This window comes from Petromyzon marinus, chromosome 29 (genome assembly GCF_048934315.1).
Source record: "Petromyzon marinus isolate PM22_M1 ecotype Great Lakes invasive population chromosome 29, UKy_Petmar_22M1.pri1.0, whole genome shotgun sequence".
NCBI lineage: Eukaryota > Metazoa > Chordata > Hyperoartia > Petromyzontiformes > Petromyzontidae > Petromyzon > Petromyzon marinus.
In genome coordinates, this window is record NC_133695.1 from 627,205 (window position 1) to 648,110 (window position 20,906).

General features: G+C 43.0%; 1 protein-coding gene across 1 annotated transcript in view; it reads right to left on the reverse strand.

Moving 5' to 3' along the window:
- Window positions 1-20,699, reverse strand: part of LOC116947116 (prospero homeobox protein 1-like) — a 60,032-nt gene extending 39,333 nt beyond the window's left edge. Inside the window, exons 1-2 of the mRNA XM_032962534.2 lie at window positions 19,495-20,699; window positions 7,821-8,015 (exon numbers count right to left, since the gene is read on the reverse strand). Coding sequence (XP_032818425.2) covers window positions 7,821-8,015; window positions 19,495-19,557 — 258 coding nt within the window. The 5' untranslated portion in view covers window positions 19,558-20,699. The remainder of the gene's footprint in view (window positions 1-7,820; window positions 8,016-19,494) is intronic.
- Window positions 20,700-20,906: the final 207 nt, after the last annotated feature.

Sequence of the window (20,906 nt, forward strand, 5' to 3'; positions counted from 1 at the left end):
ACCTTTCCGTTTCATCCCTTCTCATTGACGCTCTGCTGGAGAAAGATGACCGCAAGCAAATTGCCCCCTGAAAGCGGCCACGCCATTTAAGTGCTCGGAACGGCGCGCTGCCGACAAGCCCTGTCTGTCTCGCCAGCGCCGTCTCTTGTAGGGCAGCACAAAGTGAATTCTGCATTCCCACGCCTGAGACCCGGTTGCAGAATTGTCCTGTAATTAGAGCGAGCCTCTGGGGAAGGTCAAGTCCTGGAGAGGACGGCTCGCGCTGCGGAGAGAGCGAGGAGGGAGAGGCGCCGGTGGCTGTGGACGGGTCCTCTGATGTCCTTGGACAGCAAGCGAGACACAAAGGGGCTGTCACAAGTGCAGAGAGACGTCTGATGTTGGAAATAGCCAAGTTAGATGGTGTCGGGCACTGCCTTTGGATCCTGAGGGTGAGATCACGGTGACGAGGGGGTGGACGAGTGATCCTTGTGATTCGCGCGTGTGTCTCTACGTGCTCCATTCGCCATGGTGGAGCAGTGAGGGCACGATACGACACACCCAGTGAGCAAAGTTGGATTCCTGCTGACGGCCAACATCAGTGGCAAATATGTGAACTGGGGATGGGCCTCTATTAGGTCAACTTAGCATTAAATGTCTGTCAAAAACATCAGCACTTTGGAGACAAAGACGGCCGGGCGTGATCCTGGCCACGCCGCCCTCTTGTGTAGAGAGCCGGCCTTCAGAGGTGCTCGAGAACAGCACTTGCCCCAACACCCTGTGTAGGCTGCACAGATAAACTGTCTTTATTTCTGTATGCAATGCGAGTGTTGGTGTAAGTGGCCAGCACCCGAGTTGATGATCCCAGACACTTAGATCCAATATATGGGCATGCACAGAACGATTCGAAGTTGGTATCTCAATCTGGCCAAAGGCTGCTCGATTTGGTTGGCTGAACGTGAAATGCGTACCTGATACACACCTACCTTGAAAATGTCAATAATGGTGAGAAAAATGTCTGGTATGGTTTCTACCACACCATATCTGTGTGCGACCACACTGGTTAAGTGAGAGATCTGAGGTTTGTATTCTGTGCTACAATCCTAGCGATCAAGTCTTTGATGCCTGGTCATGCTTATTAATGCCACATGGAATTTCTACTTTGAATTGGTCTGTGTACCCAGGTGGTGTTTGTGCATAAAAAACTCACTCGTATATTTTTTATCACGGTTTATGAGCACAGGCCAAAAGGTGCCAAACGCCAAGTGGCCAGCAAACAAACATAACTTCAAGTTGTAATACCGCAGGCAAGGGTCAATATATTTGTGGACTCAATTAAGGCTATAGGAACGTGTAAAAAAGAGGGTATGGTGAAACATTCAAAAGCTGAGTAATGCGAGGAAAGAAACAGCAAGAGAATCACATTGTGGATGAGACGAAACAGCTGATGACAGCGCGGTCAAAACGTCTTTTGTAAGTCGCTGCTCAAACGAACATTGAGATGATGCTCACTACCTGTTGCAGCCCTAAACCAGAAGTAGGAATTCCAGATTCTGATGGCGGGTTGGCAAAACTACCCACAGGACAACCACTGTCGCCTCTCCCACAAGGTGGTTGTACCTATACTGTGGACCCTGCAGGAACAATGGGCCGAGTGAACCGGCCCAGTCAGGACGTGAACTCGCAGCCTTCTGATCGCGAGCCGCTCGCTCTGCCGCTGAGCCACCTGGCCGGGGAGAAGAGACCGAGGTGGCATGGGGGAGGTGTTGGCACCACCAAAGATCCCCCGTGTAGCCTTAAGAGACTGTTAGGACAAGTGCGGTTAGCGAGCACCTATGAAGGCCGGCACGGTACGCAAGGGGTGGGTGGCCATCACCACGCCCGACCACCTTTGTCTCCCCAGTGGCGATTTTACACACCGCAAACAGGTACTCATTTCAGGCTGAGTCGACCTGGGGGAGGCCCAGGACCGGTTCAGATATTCGTCACTGCATGGTGTTGGTGGCCGTGAGCATCACCACCCGTGCACGTGCTCACAGAGCAACCTTTGTGTGCGCGTCGGTCCGTACGTGTTTGGTGGAGGATGAGGGTTCGGATGTAAGGATGAAGGTGGTTGGTGGGGCGGGGGGGGGGGGGTGAGCGATGCATGAAAGTTAAAACAAAAAGTACACGTGGCCCTGATGTGAGCAGAGATAAAATGAGCCCATTAAAAAAGTCTCACGGCTGACGGCCCATGAGGGCCGTGACAGAGGTGGACACACGATTGTGAGATCCTCAGATGTCCCCCTTTGTATGGATATCGGCTCAGTGTGAAACGGCATTTCAAAGCACAGCCACTCCAAATGAAAGCACACACACACACACAACCCGGAACACTTGCACGATGTATGTGCAAGATATAATAGTATCAAGGGCACGGATAAAAGGGGTCACATCTATGAAAGACAGAGGCACTTAAAACGTCGCGCATTCGACAGCTTAAGACACGCCGGCGTCGAAACAATGGAAAAATACAGACATTGGTTACGCCTGTGGGAAGGATGTCGTACCAGAGAGAGATGTATCTGCAGACAAGAGCATTAGCTCTGCTCCTACAAAACAGGACAGCTTATCAACAAAGACGAAACAATTCTGCATGAAGTGTAAACTTACGTGACGCTTGAAGAAGTGCAATGCCTTGAAGTGTGAGCTGGGGTGTTTTAGGGTCGTATCGCTGTAAGTTCAAGGAATTAATTTGGTTCGCCTTTGCAGAGTGAGTTTTCAGAATGTTGACTGTTTTGAAGGAAATTAAGGTAGTTGTGAAAATATTGTAAATACGTTTAATAAACTGACTTTTTTTGTAAATGAAGGTAGTGCCTTTGTAGGCGAGAATATTGTTTTGATCATGCCTGCACTGTTAGTCCTCTGCGTTTCTTTGAATCATAAAGTTGATTATGAAAAAAATATTCATGCAGGTTTGGCATTTCAAACATTCCATGCAAGCATTTGGGGGGTAATGAACTTTCCAATCTGAAGTGCATACGGTACGCAATGTTTAGGCTTTGGCGGCTGGAGTAGTCGATGTGTCAGTGTGCACTCGACTGAACCATGCAGTGTGTGTGTATGTGGTAGGAGTGGTAGTGTAGCGGTTAGCACGTTGCACAGCACGAGTTCGATTCCCGCTCATGGCCTCCCCTAGGTCGACTCAGCCTGAAATGAGTTCCCAGTGCGGTGTGTAAACATCGCCATTGGGGAAACAAAGGCGGCCGGGCGTGGTGCTGGCCACCCACCCCCTCGTGTGCCGTGCCGGCCTTCATAGGTGCTCGCTAACAGCACTTGCCCAAACAGTCTGCGAAGGCTATTCGGGCGAAATTTGTCGTTGTCTTTGTGTATATATATATGTGTGTGTGCAGTATGCGTGTATGTATTATTCCATGATCCATTTTCAACAGCCACATGAGCAAGTTAGGAATCTAATTTTCACTGTTCAGAAAGTAAGTGGGCATTGGCAGGACCCGTCACCAGAATGGATGACAACCAGGAGATGAGCAAGACCGTGGAGTGCCAATTCTAGATTTAAAGCTTTCGTGACTGCTAGGATCCATACTCTTTGGTTCTATTGGGTAAAGTCACGTAGGTGTTATTTTTAATTGTTCTTTTCCAAGACGAAGACATGGTATTATTTTTAATTGTTTTCATTGCAAGTTTTTTTTTTTTACACGTCGTATATGTTACTTCAGAGCAAAGAGAGCACTCTATATTCACCTTACTATTTTCTGCCTACAAAGAAGATTACAAATAAGCTTTATTCAAGATGTTTTAGATTAGATTTTGTTATTTTCCAAGGTGAAGTCTTGGTTTTTTTATTTTACTATTTTCCACAAAAAAGGCTTTTCTTTTAGATTTTGTTTTTTACCTTCGTGACTTTACCCAATAGAACCAAAGAGCGTGGAGTGCCAGCTTCTTCACGACTCAGAGAATGGCCACCGTGGACACGGACTGTTGAAATCTGCTCGCAACCTTTGCCGGAATTGGCGAGCATCGTTGTGTGTTCCAAAGTAGTCATTATGGATCCTGTATCAGCATAGCCAAGAGTAGATTGTTGCGTTGTGATGTTCAATACACCAAATCATTTTTTTTTCAACTACTTCAAACAAATAGTCACACAATAAGCACTTTTGAGATATTGTTCATAAAAACAAATAAACCGGCAGAATAAAAATCAGGATTTCCCCCGGTTAAACTGACATCGAATTGGAACTTTCACTACATGTATTGATTCATGATTCATTGCAAAATGTGGTCAAGACTAATGAAGGAGTGGCAGGCATCCAAAGGATGGAACACGCCCAGAAATGTCATCCAACACGGAGATGAAGTGATGGTATTGGCTCATTCGCAGGCGCTCGATGGATTGTTGCATCGTGAGAATGTGAAGAGATGGTGGTGGCTTCGGGAAGCCTTCATCCAGTAGTTAATATATCGTGGCTTATGATAATAATAATTTTGATGACATTTCAAAATGTTAAAATAGTAGCTTTTCTCTATCGGTGAATTTCAATGAGGATCCATGGATGGAACATACAAAGGCATATTCACAGGTCTTGGATATCACCAAGGGGTTTAAGTAACAAATACATATGGGGCCACATTTGCCAGAAGGTTACACGGCATGGATTGACAACGAAAATATCGGCACGAGGTTGTTTTTCTTTACAATTGCAAACGAAGAGACCAGTTAACCGGTAAGAGGCTGCGTAAGGCAGGCACTTGATAATAATAATAACAGAACGTGAAGATAATAACAACAACAACAGAACGTGAAGATAAAAGATGGCAGATTATTTGAGAGAGGCGTGTAAAGTGAGCTCTGTGATAGAACAAAATGTGTCAATAGCTCCTGATAACCGAACACCTGGACAGGTTTATGAACAAGCCAACGTCGCCGATAACATGTCCTGCACCCACCTGCCGAATATTAAACAAGCCTTTGATAAAGAGGATGAAAGCTACATTCAACCAATTTTTCAAAGATTTTTGTATAATAAAATGCACCTTCTAAAGTGCTCTTTAGTTGTCACTCTAACTTCAGAGATAACCCACAATGAGAGATTGTGTGTGTGTGCGTGTGTGTGCGTGTGGTGCAATGGCCCGGTGATTCGTGCACTGCACTACGAACCCGGTCACCACAGTGTGATTCCCTGTCACGGCCAACAACAGTAACGATTGTGTGTGAACCGGTTCTGGGCCTCCCTTAGGTAAACTCAGCCTCAAATGAGTACCTGGTGTGATGTCTAAACATCGCCACTGGGGAGACAAAGGCGGCCAGGCTTTGTGCTGGCCTCCCACCCCCTCGTGTGCCGTACCAGCCTTCATAGGTGCTCGCTAACAGCACTTACCCCAACAGTTTGTTAAGGCTATACGGGGGATCTTTGTATTTGTGTCGTGTGTGTGTGGGTTTATATTCGGTGTTGGGAGCGGCGGTGGTTTTGGTATTTGCTTTCGCTGTGGTATGATCCTAGTGTAATAAGATTTAATTCCTAGGCATGCACAGTATCAGTCGCAGGAAATGTAGAAATGAATTTGGCCTTGGTCCCCGCTAGGTTTGATCAGCCAAAGAAATAGTATCTGATACGGTATGCCATCAGGACTAGGGAGACAAATGTGGTCATGTGTGGTGCTGGCCACGTGACCACCCTGTATGTTCTCTTCCAACATTAATAGGTCCTCAGGGATCATGGCTGGTGATATGGTGATCACTCACTTTTAAAAAACCCTCACAATTTAAGTCACCTGTGACATTAAGACATGTTGGACTATGTGGTCACCTGAGATAAATGATGATACTGTTAACTGTTGGTAAAGTATTCTCATAAGGTATTCTGTATCCATGAGCCTGTAGCCAATGACCTTGCCAGTAAAAAAATATATTTTTACTCTGTCTTGCACAAAAGGTAAAATAAACCCAGGATGCCTGGTAAACATTGTATTCCAATTTCACATTTAATAGAAAACGCCCATGCTCTACTTTGTAGTTTCTAAAGTGTGGCACCTATCCACTAAATTATTCTACTTTGAGTCAACACGGTTGCAATGAAATGACATCGCATTTAAAATCATACACACACAAAAAGTAACGAAATGCATATTAAAAAAAAATAAGTACCATTATTTATTTAGCCATCTTCAAGGACAGGACATGGTAACAATTTTGAGCAGTGTGCGTTTTATGAACTGTCGATATTGTTGTAGATACTAATTAATGAATTGAGTGCGTAAATAGAACACTGCGTCTAGCTGCGCAAACGCTGGCAAGAGCACAAAGCTTGCGAAGGCATCTTCCGGGAATATGGAACGCTGGTCATGCTTTGTACTTGCTGGATGTAAATGTTTAACCCCGTCACTGCAGCATTATATACACATTGTCCCAATTGTTTGCCCGCGCTGAAAGATTTTGAGAAGCTCTTGGGAATGTGGAGTTCTGCATTGGCTGGTCTCGTAGCTGGTGGAGACCATAGCGTGCGGTTTGACGATCGTAGGAACAGGAGGTTGATCGACGCTTTAAAGAAGGGCAAGTACAAACGCTACCTTTGGAGCTACTGCATTGAAAGAGAATTACATCCTGAGTTTCAACAATTGTTGGAGAGACGTTTAAACATGACAAGGAACGTTTAAATGAGCGCTTGAAATATAGCGAGGTAATTAGAGTATTTCATGGAAATGTATCTCTGCAGCACACAACACTGCCCACCTACGCTTATACTCCAAGAGATATACATCAAGTATATCTCACAGCAACAGCAGTGACATCTCTATCACTGTAAAATAATGTCCATTAGGAAAATCACTGATTATAAGTTAGGGTCATGCAGGGTTATCATGAGAGAGAGAACATTTGAGACTTGCATTGATTAGCAGTTCAGTTCAATTTTATTATTAATGCTCACATTATTTGTATGGTTACTGTAATTAAATGTGTAGTGATTTTCCTTTCCATGGAGATTGCTTCAATTGTTTTCAGCCAGAGGTGTCTTTCATTCTGAAAATTCACTGTTATTTTAATGCAGTGCCATCTTACTTACCTCTCTTAGCCTCATTTCCACTAAAGTTGTAAGCAGCGCTAATGTAAGTGCGCGGAGCGTTGCTTGCAGTTGCAGTCGTGTTAAAAGAGGGCTGCTTCTGTCTTCGTTGAAGAGGCCGCCGCGTGCATTCTGGAGCCACGAGGTGACGCAGCGGGCAGTGGCAGCTTTTTCAGCCGAGCCACGCGCAAGTTGCTTGTTGCGCGTTTTATCATTAAAGGGAATCGCTCCATCAGATGTTTGCCGTCCAAGGACTGAAGGTGGCATGGCCAGCAAAAAGTAGCAGGCGGTGCAATCAAATAAAAATGAACGAGGCAGCTTGCAGCTTCGTCAAAACATCCTCGCCATAGCGATGTTTGTATTGCTATATAAGAGTAGGGTTGACGTGACGTAATGTCATGATTTTAGATTCACGACATAGTGATGGTCGCGACTCCAGTCTCCCCCCCGTAGGCTTGTAAATTGTTTCTTCTGATTTGTTCGCTTTGCTTCCAGAACAAAGAGAGATTACGTACTTAAAATAAATTGCAACTTTGCAACTGATGACGCTTTCCGGCTGTCAATCACACAGACTGTTTTACTCTACTGATGAGACACAGAGGGTCTAAACCGGTCAAGTGTGTTTGTTTAAACAAATCCTGCTGGGTAATGTTGGCCGGGAAAGCCGAGAGGCCAGTGGACTGAAACAAAATGTGTACGCGTATGTTGCGACAGAAGAGAGTTTTGCTCGTGTGTACACTGTAGCGTACATATATGTATTGATCTCATAGGAAAGCAGGATCTGACCTGGAAGTCGTTGGCCTTGTTGTAGTGCACGTTGAGGGCGCGGAACAGCTCCGAGTCGCGTGTGACCGTGAGCTCCTCGGCGCTGGTCACCCCGTCCGCCAGGGCTGCCCGTGCGAACTTCTCCATCTGGATGTAGTAGAACTCGCGAAAGTTGCTGAACCACTTGATGAGCTGCGACGTGATGCAGCGGTTGAACTGGCGTGAGACGTCGGGGGAGACAAGAACAGCGCAAGCACTGGAAGTTGTGTGTTTGAAACGAGGGGGCTTGTCCCACGATATCGACGCTGCCGTGGGGTGACGGGTGGCACACTGCAATGACAGACCAAGGTCGCCGCTTGAATGTCCTGGCACGGCAGCTGAAAGAGCGGTGCAAGTTTCTTAAATTCCACCCCCCCCCCCATCTCTGTCCACCCAACAGTATTCAGTCGCGTGTGGTGGGGTAAAGTGTGGGTACTCCAACCTCTCTGGCCAGTGTGGGAGAGTGGGGATACCATCTGGAGAGGCTCTCGAGAGCTCCCTCCAGTGGAGGCCTCCTCCTTAGCATTGGCAGGAGAGAGCAAATGCGAGGCTGCGTCTTTACTTCAACCTTGCATCATATTAAACGCAATATATATTTTTTAAAATTCCTGTACACGACTGTTTCTCCAGAATGCAATAGATTGTATTTGCCAAGATTGCAATGCACAAGTTGAAATTGAAATAAATTAACTTGTAAAAAAACAGTATCAATTAATTATGTCATTTTAACATATGACGTTAACATAATAAAATTACGTGCGTGATTTAGTTGAACATTTAGAAAGAACACTTTGCAATAGTAATTTCCTTAATGGCTCACTTTAATCCTGCCATATATCTGATGGGTATGTTAAAGGCATTTCCGTCACTGTGAAATATCTTATTGCAAATTCTAGCTTTCAGCTCATATTTCTGCATGTAATATAGTTGAATGTTGTCTAGGACACGTTACAATTCTACATTTCTGCAGTTAAATTTAATACAAAGGTGAAATCATGACATTGTTTCCCAAATAACTTAAACAATTAGGACTAGGAAAAATGTTTTGCGTAAAAAGGCATTTAAACAAATAATAATTTTGCTATCGTCCTCAAGACACTTAATAGACATCACATAAATAATAAAATGTTCTCTTCAGATGACCAATTGACCTGTAAAGGACCCTTCAACCAGTCTTACAGAAGCATTAATTAAGGATCCACTCGTTATTAAATATTAAACTGACGTGCGGCTTCTCCACAGTCTTATATTTTAAACGTGATAATAATTCACTGTGTAACAAAAAATATATTTTTTGTTCCTGGGTAGTAAGTGTTGTTTCATAATTGCTTATGCCTCAAAAGTACAGAAAGTGGCTATTATTCTCCACAAATTTTGCTTTTGTGAGCAGGACAGTGATATTTTGAAATGTACCTATTTTTAATGAGAAAACGTGGTGTGCATTTGTGTCATTACTTCACATAAAGTCCTGGTCACAAAAGCAAAGTTTGTGGGGAATAATAGCCATTTTCTATACTTTTGAGGCATAAGAAATTAGAAAATTACACTTACTACCCAGGAACTAAAATCGTGTTATATCAGATACGTCTGACATTCGTCATATATGATTATAAATAATGATACGTTCCGAATGCCTTCCTTGGGATATTTTATGCAATACTTATCCCACCACTACCAATACATTCACAATGTTCTCATATCACATATATCTTGTGCAGCACTTATTTGATTTTCATAGGAATTACTTAGTAAAAATGAACTGTTTCAACATGCCATGTGTCTATCGCTTTAGTTAAGTGCTGATGTCGGGAAGTTTTACAACATAGGATAGACGAATGTTTGTATTTCATGTGCAATTTGAATGCACGAGTTGTATCATTACCATAACTATTTCATTAAAAAAACAACGACAACGAGCACCAGCATACTGAATCAAAGCTATGCAGTGCAATAAAAAAAAACGATTTTGGCATTTGTCACAGCATAATCAAGCAAAAGCCACCCCCCCCACCAAAAAATGATAATAACAAATAATGTTAAAAAGGAAAATCGTTCCGCCACATCACATTTACACAGACACTTCATATTTTTCAGAAGCAGAGACATCGCCTGTTACGATGCAAGCAGCTGGAAGTCATTCAGAACTGTCGCCGTGCAATTTCGCAGACAATACCAGCTGATCACATTCACAACTGAAGTTCACTTGGGTAGCAGCATGCATTTAGGCTGTTTGCGTTCCTCATCCTAAGTAACCTCTCCTTAACATCATCACTTAATGGAGCGTAATTATGTGGCTGCAAGTTGGGGGTCTTTTTGTGTGTGGCCTGAAATGCGCCGTAATGATGTGGATAAAGAGAGGCATTCAGTGACACACTAATTAAGTACCCGTGGCCAACAGACAGCTGCTTGATTGAAAGTTTTAACCCGTTTGTGGTCACAGCAGCCTTTGTGAAGTGTTTGTTTTGCATTTTGGAGCTCTCGGCATTATGATGCCATGCTCACGGGGACCTTTGTGGACAGGGGAATGAAAATTTGTGCGTGACATTCAGCAGGAAGATTATGATGGAGACCAACGCGAATCGATCGAATGCCGCCAGAATGTTATTTTTGTATGTACGTAGGTATGTATGTTGAACCTAGTTATCACCGTACGGTGCCAACCAGGTGCTGGAACGGACATAAAACGAAACACAAAAATCAGTTCAAAAGAAATATTTTTTCAATATAGATTTAAAAGTGGATAGCTCCTCCAGTGGCTCCCTAATGCAGTCGTGGACCGTGGCTTCAGTTATAGTGGAGGCGACAAATGTTCAATGTTATTGGCTCACTTGCAAGTCAGCGCATGCAGGCAGTTTAGGAGAAGAGGAGCACACGGATTAGAGAAGGTTCACAAGTTGAGGTCATCGCATTGGGCAGGACGTGTCCCTCGAAGCGATGACGGCCGGCGGTCGAGACTAACAACGGAGTCGCAGCCAAAGGGGCGAACTCGCCCGAGATGGAGGCAGCATTTGGCTCCGTGTGCTCCATGGATGGTTACATCGAGAGGCCATGAGACACGGCGACGATGGGCTTGAGGCAGCCTTCATCCAGCAGTGGACAGACCATGACCAATGATGTAAACGCTCATTGCCCATGGTCTTCACTGCAGAGACTACTGCAGAGGTGGGAGGGGAGGGGGATTTGGTGCCGGCTCACAGCGTGGCTGCTTTTCCCGCTTGTCTTGAGGTTTGTGAGCCTTCAAAGTGAACCAGTCAAGGGCTCTGTAATTGCAGGGAATTTGTTCCAGCTATACAAAATATATATTACAGTGGAATATAAGTTACTTCACATCAGTGAATCAGCCCGCATGCATCAGTTAATCAATCCCCGCCCCTCCACTCATCCTCCATAACTTGATGTTTCATGTTCTCTAAAACCAGCGTTGCTACAGTGTCTAATTATCATCAGCCATTAGCTATCCGCTGCTAGATGAAGGCTTCCCGAAGCCGTCTGCATCCCTCGCAGTCTGGAAATTCTACAGAGGGCCATATATGGCATACATATCACGAAGTTATTCAACAATATTATTAATAATGATAACACTGTACAGGTGATGATAATGATAACACCGAACTGTACGGGCCTTTATCAAAACCTTGCTCTGTGAAGGCTTCACCGAGCCGTTCTGTCACGGGGGCTGTTTGACCATACTTCACCGTGCTGGTCAGTGAGAGTTGGTGAGGGTGGAGGCCCAGGACCAGTTCTAATATCACTCGCCACTGATCTTTGCCATAATAATAAGAATACTTTAATTTTATATAGCATCATTCATGCCAATAGCATCCCATAACGCTGTACATTAAATATATATAGGACGACGAAATCCCATACACAGCCACAAATGAAAACTCTGCTACTCTTCTCAAGCAAAGAAAATAATAAACAAATGAAGAAATGGCACCAAAACAAAAAGCACAAACAACAACAACAACGTTATCACAACAAAGACATTAGCCCATTAGGCCATGGTTGGTAATTGAACTCAGGTTGTCTTGTTCATAGCAGAGTTTGCTAACCACTGCGCCACTGCTCCGCCAATATGAATATTAAATATTTACAAATGTTTCAGAGTTCAGGCCTATCAAACCACCAGTCGTGCGAAAGTACAACATGCTCATAGTGCAATTTTTCCTTAGATTTGAGAGGTTTGACAAAAGTAAATTAGTCATATAATACAGAACTTAAGAATGTCCAGTGTTTAGTTCATGGGAAAAAAATACTGACAACGGGAGTCTGATTACTCTGGAAATACAAAACTTTACAAGTAATTTAGAATGTGTCAGACATCGAGAAAATAATGGTAAAATGAGTCAGTGTGTTAAGGCAGGCCTGTGAATCGGAAGCTTTTTCTGTCTAATAACAGAAGTTTGTGCCTGTTCAATTAAAGATAATTGACAAAAACAACCACACTGCTGCTCTAAGCATGATTCACACAGAGTTTGTGACATTTTGTAGGAAATGTTTTCCAAATAAGTTCATTAGAGAAGACACTGAATGGCACAGCATTAGTTATGAAGGATTCTACAAACTTGACAGCATCAGCGAAGCATAGGTGGAGTAAGAAATGGCGACGTGAGTTCACGTTATAGATAATTGAATACGCACAGGAGCCTGGTGAGTTAGCATCTCGCCATGAATCGGTGTAACAATCCACCCAGCGCCCGCACACGAGCGGATAGCGTTGCTCCATCTCCTCCGGGTACGAACATTCAGGTGCGTTCCCTCGCTTGGTGGCAACTCCACCATGATTCTTTGCAATTGGCCATCGTCCTGCCAGGCGATGTGTCCTGCCCCAGCTCGACAGTGAGACTGTGAAGTCTCCAGGTTGCATATACTCTCCCATTTCCGTGCATCCAATTCCTAACGTACACCGCTCCATGCTTCTATTTTTCTTTCGAATGCCCACGTGATCCATACGTCATAGCAAGGCAATACGGATTCATACAACAACAAAATCTTACTTCCGAGGACAAGATCACTTATGAAAGCAGTACGGAATCCGTGCACATGCATGGTTTTTATTCCTCGTTTGTCTCGTGTTGAGGAGTCGTCTCTCAGCTCTCTGGGGTAATTTATAGGAAGCGATCACTTGCGTAAAACGGAAACACGGATAATGCTAAACAAGTAAATTGTTCTAAAATTATTAACTTATCGTTTACCTATATTGTTTCCTAAAGTAATCTATCCGTGAGTCACGAGTTAGGAAAAGCCAGTACTCGAGAGAGATTACATACATTGGCATGGGATGGCCTCTCTTTCTCTCGCTTCCCGATCCATTATTATTACTCATCGCCATCCTCAGCCAATCAACTGTTGTATGGCCTCCCCAACACTATTTCACTACAACAAGACCAAACTGAACATGTTAAGAACATGTGTATTCCGTACAGCTTTGTATGAACTTTTAAGCTTCTGTCGCATTTTATTCACCGACACTCACATTTGCGATTCACATTTCATCCTTGGTCATATCCACTGATTTAAGATGCTCTTCTGTAGGCACATTTATATTTTTCTTTTCATTAAAAGTTATCCAAAAGCACTCCACATATTGCTCGTGCCCACATCTTTATTTCATCATTTGTATCCCAGCCTGTCTTAATTACTGTATCTATAATAGAGGTTTTTTTTTGGTTTAGATCACGTAAATATATAAATGTGTCGTTAAAACCCGCCACCACCTGACACAGCCAACTAGTAAGGGTTCATCTTCTTTGGTTCTTTCGGTAAAGTCACGTAGAATGCGAATAAAATAATGAAATAAAACAATAAAATTATCGCGACGTTTCGGTCACGTAAACAGAACGTGCCAATTCGTCACTAGTACAGCACACCGGTGTGTTGGAGAGCCAAGCCACAACATTTACAATCTGAGCACGACGTTTCGCCAGTAATTACAACTAGCTCCATCAGGCGACAGCCAGATTTGTGGAGAAGTCTTACTGTTTCGTTCCTATTCTTAGCTCTTTCGGTAAAGTCACGTTGAAGGGAAACAATAAAATAATAAAATATATATAAAGCAATACAAATTCTCACGACGTTTCGACCATAACACAAACGGTCGTCATCAGGTGTGTCGGTTTGCATTAATCTATTTATTTTTAAACGATGTATCTATTTATTTATTTTTAAAAAACGTTAGCGCCACGCGCAGCGATTTGTCAGTTTATTTAGAAGGACTAGTCCATCTATGTTCTGAAAAGAGGAGGGGGGAGACGAAAAATTAATGTATGCTGTCTGAAAGCCACAGTAAGCGTGACTTTACCGAAAGAGCTAAGAATATGAATTACTGCAGTCACGAAAGCTTTAAATCAAAATTTTGTTTCGTTCCTTATATAGAGGCGTAGATGTGTTGACCACCCTTCTGCGCTCTTGCACAAAGTCGGGGCGGGGGGGGATTACTGAGTCAACGCACGCGTGTTCTGCTACTGCTGACAGTTGTATTTGGGAGAATTCAATATTTCTCTGATGTTTTTTTTGTCTTGTGCTGATCATTCGTCCTGTTTGCCCAACATAACATTTACCACACGTGCAGTTAATCCTGTACACACCTTCTGTTGATAGCGTTGGTAATACATCTTTTGTACCAGTAATGAATTTCTGGTACAAAAGCAGTAGCAGAACACTCGTGCCAACAAGGACACTCAAGTGATTTTGATAATGTTGAAGTTCTGTGCAAAACTAGCTACTACTGGCCAAGACTAATTAGAGAATCTATCGAAATTGAAAGAAAAATAATTTTAACCGTTCGGATAGCTACCGCCTTAGTGCTGCATGAAAGCGAATCATCAAATAATACATGATTAAAATGCATGCATATAAAGGGCAGCATACTTCAATAGGGATTACCGTTGGTACGGCTATTTTAATACACACAATAGACAGGAAAGACAAGATCAAAGGGCTCGCATAATGCACAAGCATCATGTACATTGACTCAGTAATCCCCCCCCCCCCCCCAAGAGCGCAGAAGCGTGGTCACCACATCTACGCCTCTATATATAAACAGTTAGACCTCTCTTGACTTAAAGCTTTCGTGACTGCAGGAATTCATATTCTTTGGGTCTTTTGGTTAAGTCACGAAGCTAGGTTCAAAGAAAATAACAAAAAACTGCGACGTTTCGATCGCAACACAAGCGGTCGTCAGCAGGAAAAGGGGGTTAGCTACTAAAGGCAAACTGTCTATAGAGGTTTGAAATGGGCGTAGCCCAAATGTCAGCAGCATGGGCGGGGCAGCGAATGTTAATGTAAGTGGTGGGCTGCGACCGCAACGGTGGTGGGTTTTCTACCAATTAAAGGGCTACCAGGTAAAAATTAGCATGATAATGTAAGTTCGGTGAGTGGCCTCCACGGCGAGTGTGCGAGTTAGACTTCTCCACAAATCTGGCTGTCGCCTGATGAAGCTAGTTGTAATTACTGGCGAAACGTCGTACTCAGTTTGTAAATGTTGTGGCTTGGCTCTCCAACACACTGGCGTGCTGTACTAGTGACGAATTGTCATGTTCTGTTTACATGTCAACCTTTACTAGTTGGCTGTCTTGGGTGGTGGTGGGTTTTAACGACACTTTTATATATTTACGTGATCTAACCCAAAAAATCTCTATGATGGATGATATTGGTCGTGAAAGCCTGTTGTATTTTCCACTTGGACCTTCCAACAACCTTCCAACAATTGTATCTTGTTGTTAAGGGACCTTGCTGTACAAGCCTTTAGTTTTACTAATTTATATCTTCAACCCGAGTTCTTTTCACATATCCTGGAGACCATTCTCATGATACATGGTGACTGTCATCTGCAAATCTGCGATGCTTGAAGTTTTGGCCATTAATATTTATGCATTTGCTTCTCCAATTGTGAGCAAGCAGATTATAGGAAGGGTTTCTCAAACATCGACCACATACATTTTTATAAATCAGATTTTGGAAAAGACTAATTAATTTAACTTACCATTGCACCTAAACAAGAAACTTCTGAAAGAGTGTTTGGTTCAGTGGATATTTAATTCATCTAAAATTTACAAAGAGTCCTAAGTAAAACAAAAATATAAAACTAAACTCTTTTTTATTTTTCCAGGTAAAGCCCAAGGATCTGTATAGTTCCTTTTCAGAAACGACCTTGCTATCATAAATGATAGGTCAACGAAGTAGCTGATCATCACATGGAAATTGATCACGGCCAAATACTCTAAACGAGTGATGTTGATTCTAAATGTGGAGGGAAAAACCGGGGGACTCGGAGAAAGATCTACGCGACCACGGGGAGAGAGACACGCACACTCTAAATATACAACAGGCATCAGGGTCGAGATAGAACCCACGACTTCCTGCATGCCAATTGTGCCCTATTACGTTCTGTATACCTCCATCTCGGTTACGTTATTGGGGTGATGGGCGTTTACTGTTGTGGCCCCCCAGTTGTGGAACTCTCCCCCCCCCCCCAACCTGTGGAGATTGGGCTTTTGCATAGTTTTCTGAATCGTTAATTCACGTCTGAAAATAAAACTTTTCCCTAATGACTTGAGTTCCCCTTTGGCTCTTTTTCCACCATGTGGTTCTTTCTTATCTATCGTCTCTTCATTTCGTGGTGCCTTGAGACTTTAATTTGTGAATGGTGCTTGAGTGTAAATTTTGTAATTATTATTAAATGTAAGAAATGTAGAAATAAAATCCACCTATAAAATAGAACAGCTACACTTAAGAGTGCAGGAGATACCAAAATGCAACATGAGAAGGGGAGTCTGGCAAAGTTACACACGCGCCTACCAAGGTTATTCATTTTGATGCTCTCTTATTTTGTTTGGCATAATTGTTTGCGGTTTTTCACTGATCTCTGTTTTCTGTGTCCTTATTACTTCCCATACAATGCAACAATTATTATGTCAATGGGCTCTAACTTTATACATTCAAGGCAACTTATTTCGATTTAAGGCCCTCTATGATACTATTACAATTGTGTATTTTAAAACATTCAGCAGAAAGTTGTATAACTTTGTTTTTCGTGAACGTTAATTTCCCCAGCATTTGCTACGTAGGTTTTGCAGTCGTGCTGTACTGTACAGCTTTCTGACAAGTTTTCGGGTTGAACTGCGGTGTCGTTCGGCACAATGTCCGACGTTTCGCTCCACGCGCTGGCAGCTTCAATTCAGTTTCGGAAGCTCCCAGAATGCGGAGCGAAACATCCGACATGCGGTACAATGCCAAAACCGCATTGGAGAGCTGTAAGTGCACATAGGCCAACTTTGGCCATTGCAGCAGGTATGGGATCTGGTGAATGACTACCGACTTGTATCTGGGGGTATGGTTTCAGCTTTTGGGGCACTCTGGACTTTGGTGCGTGGAGCGTTCTTTGCCGGCTTAACCGTCGATGTGTTAACGTGCGCGGTAATTGTCATGCTCTTCAAAGGGCTACCGTTCTAAAACAAAAAGGGGCCCCTTAATTGCTGCAGAGATAGAGGCAGTTGTAATCAAATCACTTAAGAATACATTAGGAGTTCACATGTTTACTTCGCCTTTTGAAATGGCAGTATTTGCATATTGGCAGCATTTAACTCTACAACAGGCAATACTATGAGTGTGCAAAGAAACTGCTGTAATTATGACCTACCTACCACTCATTGGCTTGAAGCCTGCGGCCTACTAGGCAAAAGTAAATGGCGCAACAAAGAGCTATTGAAATTAGAGCATTAGATATTTACTTGTAAAATACCGTATTATTAATGACATAAAAATGAGAAGTGAAATTGTGTTTTTGTTATCCTGGTGATGTAGCCGATATGTTTGTTGGCTTTAATATGAATGTTGAAATGGTTAATAGCTTTTTGACATACATGAAAAATAAAGGAGTATGTGTGGCAATGTTGGTGCTGTTGGGGGTAGGCAGGATATTGCCGTGGCTAGGAATTGTAGATGAAGGGGTCATTAAGGAAACGCACGAGTTTGTTCCCACATGCTCATTAAAATGAAAAATCTAATGGAAATTGAAAATACAAACACGATCAAATCAAATGCTGTGCTTGTAAACAAACCCTTGTGATGGATCCTGACTGAAGGTTTTTTTTTACATTTTAAAAATAATTATGTTCGTCAAACATGTATGCTGTTTAACCATTTTAAGCATTACATATGTAACATTAGTAGGTATAGCATTTTGAAATATGTTTCCAATTATATGCCATGGATAAAAGCATAAACATCATCAACCATGCTCCATCCACTGCTGAATGTCGGCCTCCCCAAGCAATCTCTCAGGATCGGCGATGCTACCGTCCGGCTCGCGCATAAACTGATTTCATTACTCCATCTCCTCAGTTAACGTTCTCTCGGACACGTTGCCTTCCTTATTATGCTTTGGGTTTATTTTAACACGCAGAAAATGTGTAAATATAAACAACACTAAATTATTTTACTTACCAGGTAAAGTTCACTGAGCGAAATGAAAGTGGCTAATGTCATGGAAAAATATATCTTAATATATTAGCACTGCTTGATATACTTAGCAGAGGATTATAACTTTAAGGGAGAGAAGTTCATGAGGGAAATCCAGAGATTGCAGGGTTTAAAATGACTGCATTGCTGGCTTTAATGAAACTATAAATTGTGAAAAACATATTTATAAATTTCGTTATTTTTTTGTTTTACATCTAGCGAGTGTATGATGGTCACTTTTTTATTGTCTGTTTGCTTTAATGTCATCGTTTTAAATTGTCTTTCATTAATATAGAGATATATTAATTACTTACTGACAGTGTATTCTGTACACTTTTTTTATGGTTTGTGTATTGTAAAACATCAGATTTTAAACAAAAGTACACAGTCCTGTATCAACAGTGTTGTATGTGTAAAAAAATATATATTTCAGAAAGAAATTGCGCGTGAATATTTTTTTAAACAGTAATTTTCGAAGCGACACTCTTGTGAATTCCTGCAATCACGAAAGCTTTAAGTGAAGATTTACACCCTTGTTGTAAGCAGCACTAAAGAGCCCAAACCGTTTGTCGTGTGGCAATATATACCATCTTATTTAGTTTACATTCTTCATTTGAGAAGACATTCCAGCTACAAACTGTATTCTATTCCATGAATACACCAATATAGATCACATCTTAGGACTGTATCCATTATCTGGCCAAAGGCCCGTCAACAAGTAAGTATGTTGGTCTACAAGGGGATTTTACACCACATGCCATTGCCTCCCCAACGCTTACTTTGACACTAAACCAAACACTCTTTACCTAGGGAAGTGCAGGCCAGATTCAGATACCAATTTCCATTGGCAGAATCGTAATCAGAATCTTTATTGAAACTGCAGGAGAAATCCGATGACCTATAAAGCTCTTTTTCACCGACATACAGTGCAAACACACAATAGGAGTGCAAAGTACCGGATTAGCCCCACCTCTGATTAGCACGGTTGGCTACATATGGTGTGATAGAAATTCAACATACATAGAAAGGAAAAGTAAGCAAATTACTTCAAAATAAAGACGTAAAATTGATAAAGTACATATGCATACATTCACACTTTAATGTCCACCCTCGTAATCAGGGCACCTGCTGGATTCCGAACAGTGAACCTCTGCAAAAAGCGGTGTGAGGGCGAGCACACATCAAGCGGTACCTTGACATCGGGGAAGTAGATCTTGAGCATGGTGGAGCTGGGGTAGCGCGAGTAGTAGAACATGAGCTTGGCCTTCTTGAGGTGACCCGGCGTGAGACCTTCCTGGCCGTGAGCTTAAGGTCAAGGGTTAAACGGCAGAGATTTGGGAGCAAGCACGGAAGCGATCACGGTCATTCCGGCACGTCAGCATTGACGAGTCGCGAGCGATCACGTGCGTCAGCAGTGAGACATTCCCCACGATAGCGTTACAAAGAAACGCACAATTTAAAACATTTGAGCAAAGAAGATGTGATGTTAATTACCAAAAAACGCATTCAATATAGTGATTTCAAGGAAAACCTTTTAATCGCTGATTAAGAAAATGAGTGATGACACAGTCATGTTTGTAAAACGGGTTTGGTTGAACAAGATTGTTTCGTCCGCTTCATCGTTCGTATGAAATCGACGTGGAAAAGTGAATGGCTCAGATAAGCTCACTGAAAGGTATAATAAGACCTACGTCTCATCTTAAACTATAATTACAAATTGAATTTAAATTGCATCTAAGTACAGTCCAATCTCAAGACACTACTAATTATGGAACGCTCACTACCAGCGTGCAGTTGAACGGTAAGCCAGAAACATAATTTACTTACAGAGAACAAATTATTTATTTTGAAGGGGTAATATAAAATGCTCCCTGCTGAGAAAAGACCATCATAGCAATGTAATATAATTGGTTAAAGTAGAAACCATTGTTTGCCTTTGTCATGGCAAAAGGTAAGATAATTAATTACAATTGTTAATAATAAAAATAGCGACCCTTTGTCAAATCTGCTGCTGAATGAAGGTCTCCCCCACCCCATGTCGGTAACTTGTATTTGTTTGACTATACTTCACCACGTTGGTTAGTGCAGGTTGGTAAACTAGAATCAGATCAGATATCACTCGCCAATGATGTTAGCCATGGCGAACATGAACCACAATACCACCTCGCTAATCTCGTCAAGGAGCAGAGAGCATCATCACGCCAACTCCGGTGGTCATCCTCGCAGCAGCGGCGGCTTGTGGCTGCTTGTGGCTGCGTGTGGCGGCTTGTGGCTGCTTGTGGCTGCTTGTGGCTGCGTGTGGCTGCTTGTGGCTGCGTGTGGCTGCTTGTGGCTGCTTGTGGCTGCTTGTGGCTGCTTGTGGCTGCTTGTGGCTGCTTGTGGCTGCGTGTGGCTGCTTGTGGCTGCTTGTGGCTGCGTGTGGCTGCTTGTGGCTGCTTGTGGCTGCTTGTGGCTGCTTGTGGCGGCGTGTGGCTGCTTGTGGCTGCTTGTGGCTGCTTGTGGCTGCGTGTGGCTGCTTGTGGCTGCGTGTGGCTGCTTGTGGCTGCTTGTGGCTGCTTGTGGCTGCGTGTGGCTGCTTGTGGCTGCTTGTGGCTGCTTGTGGCT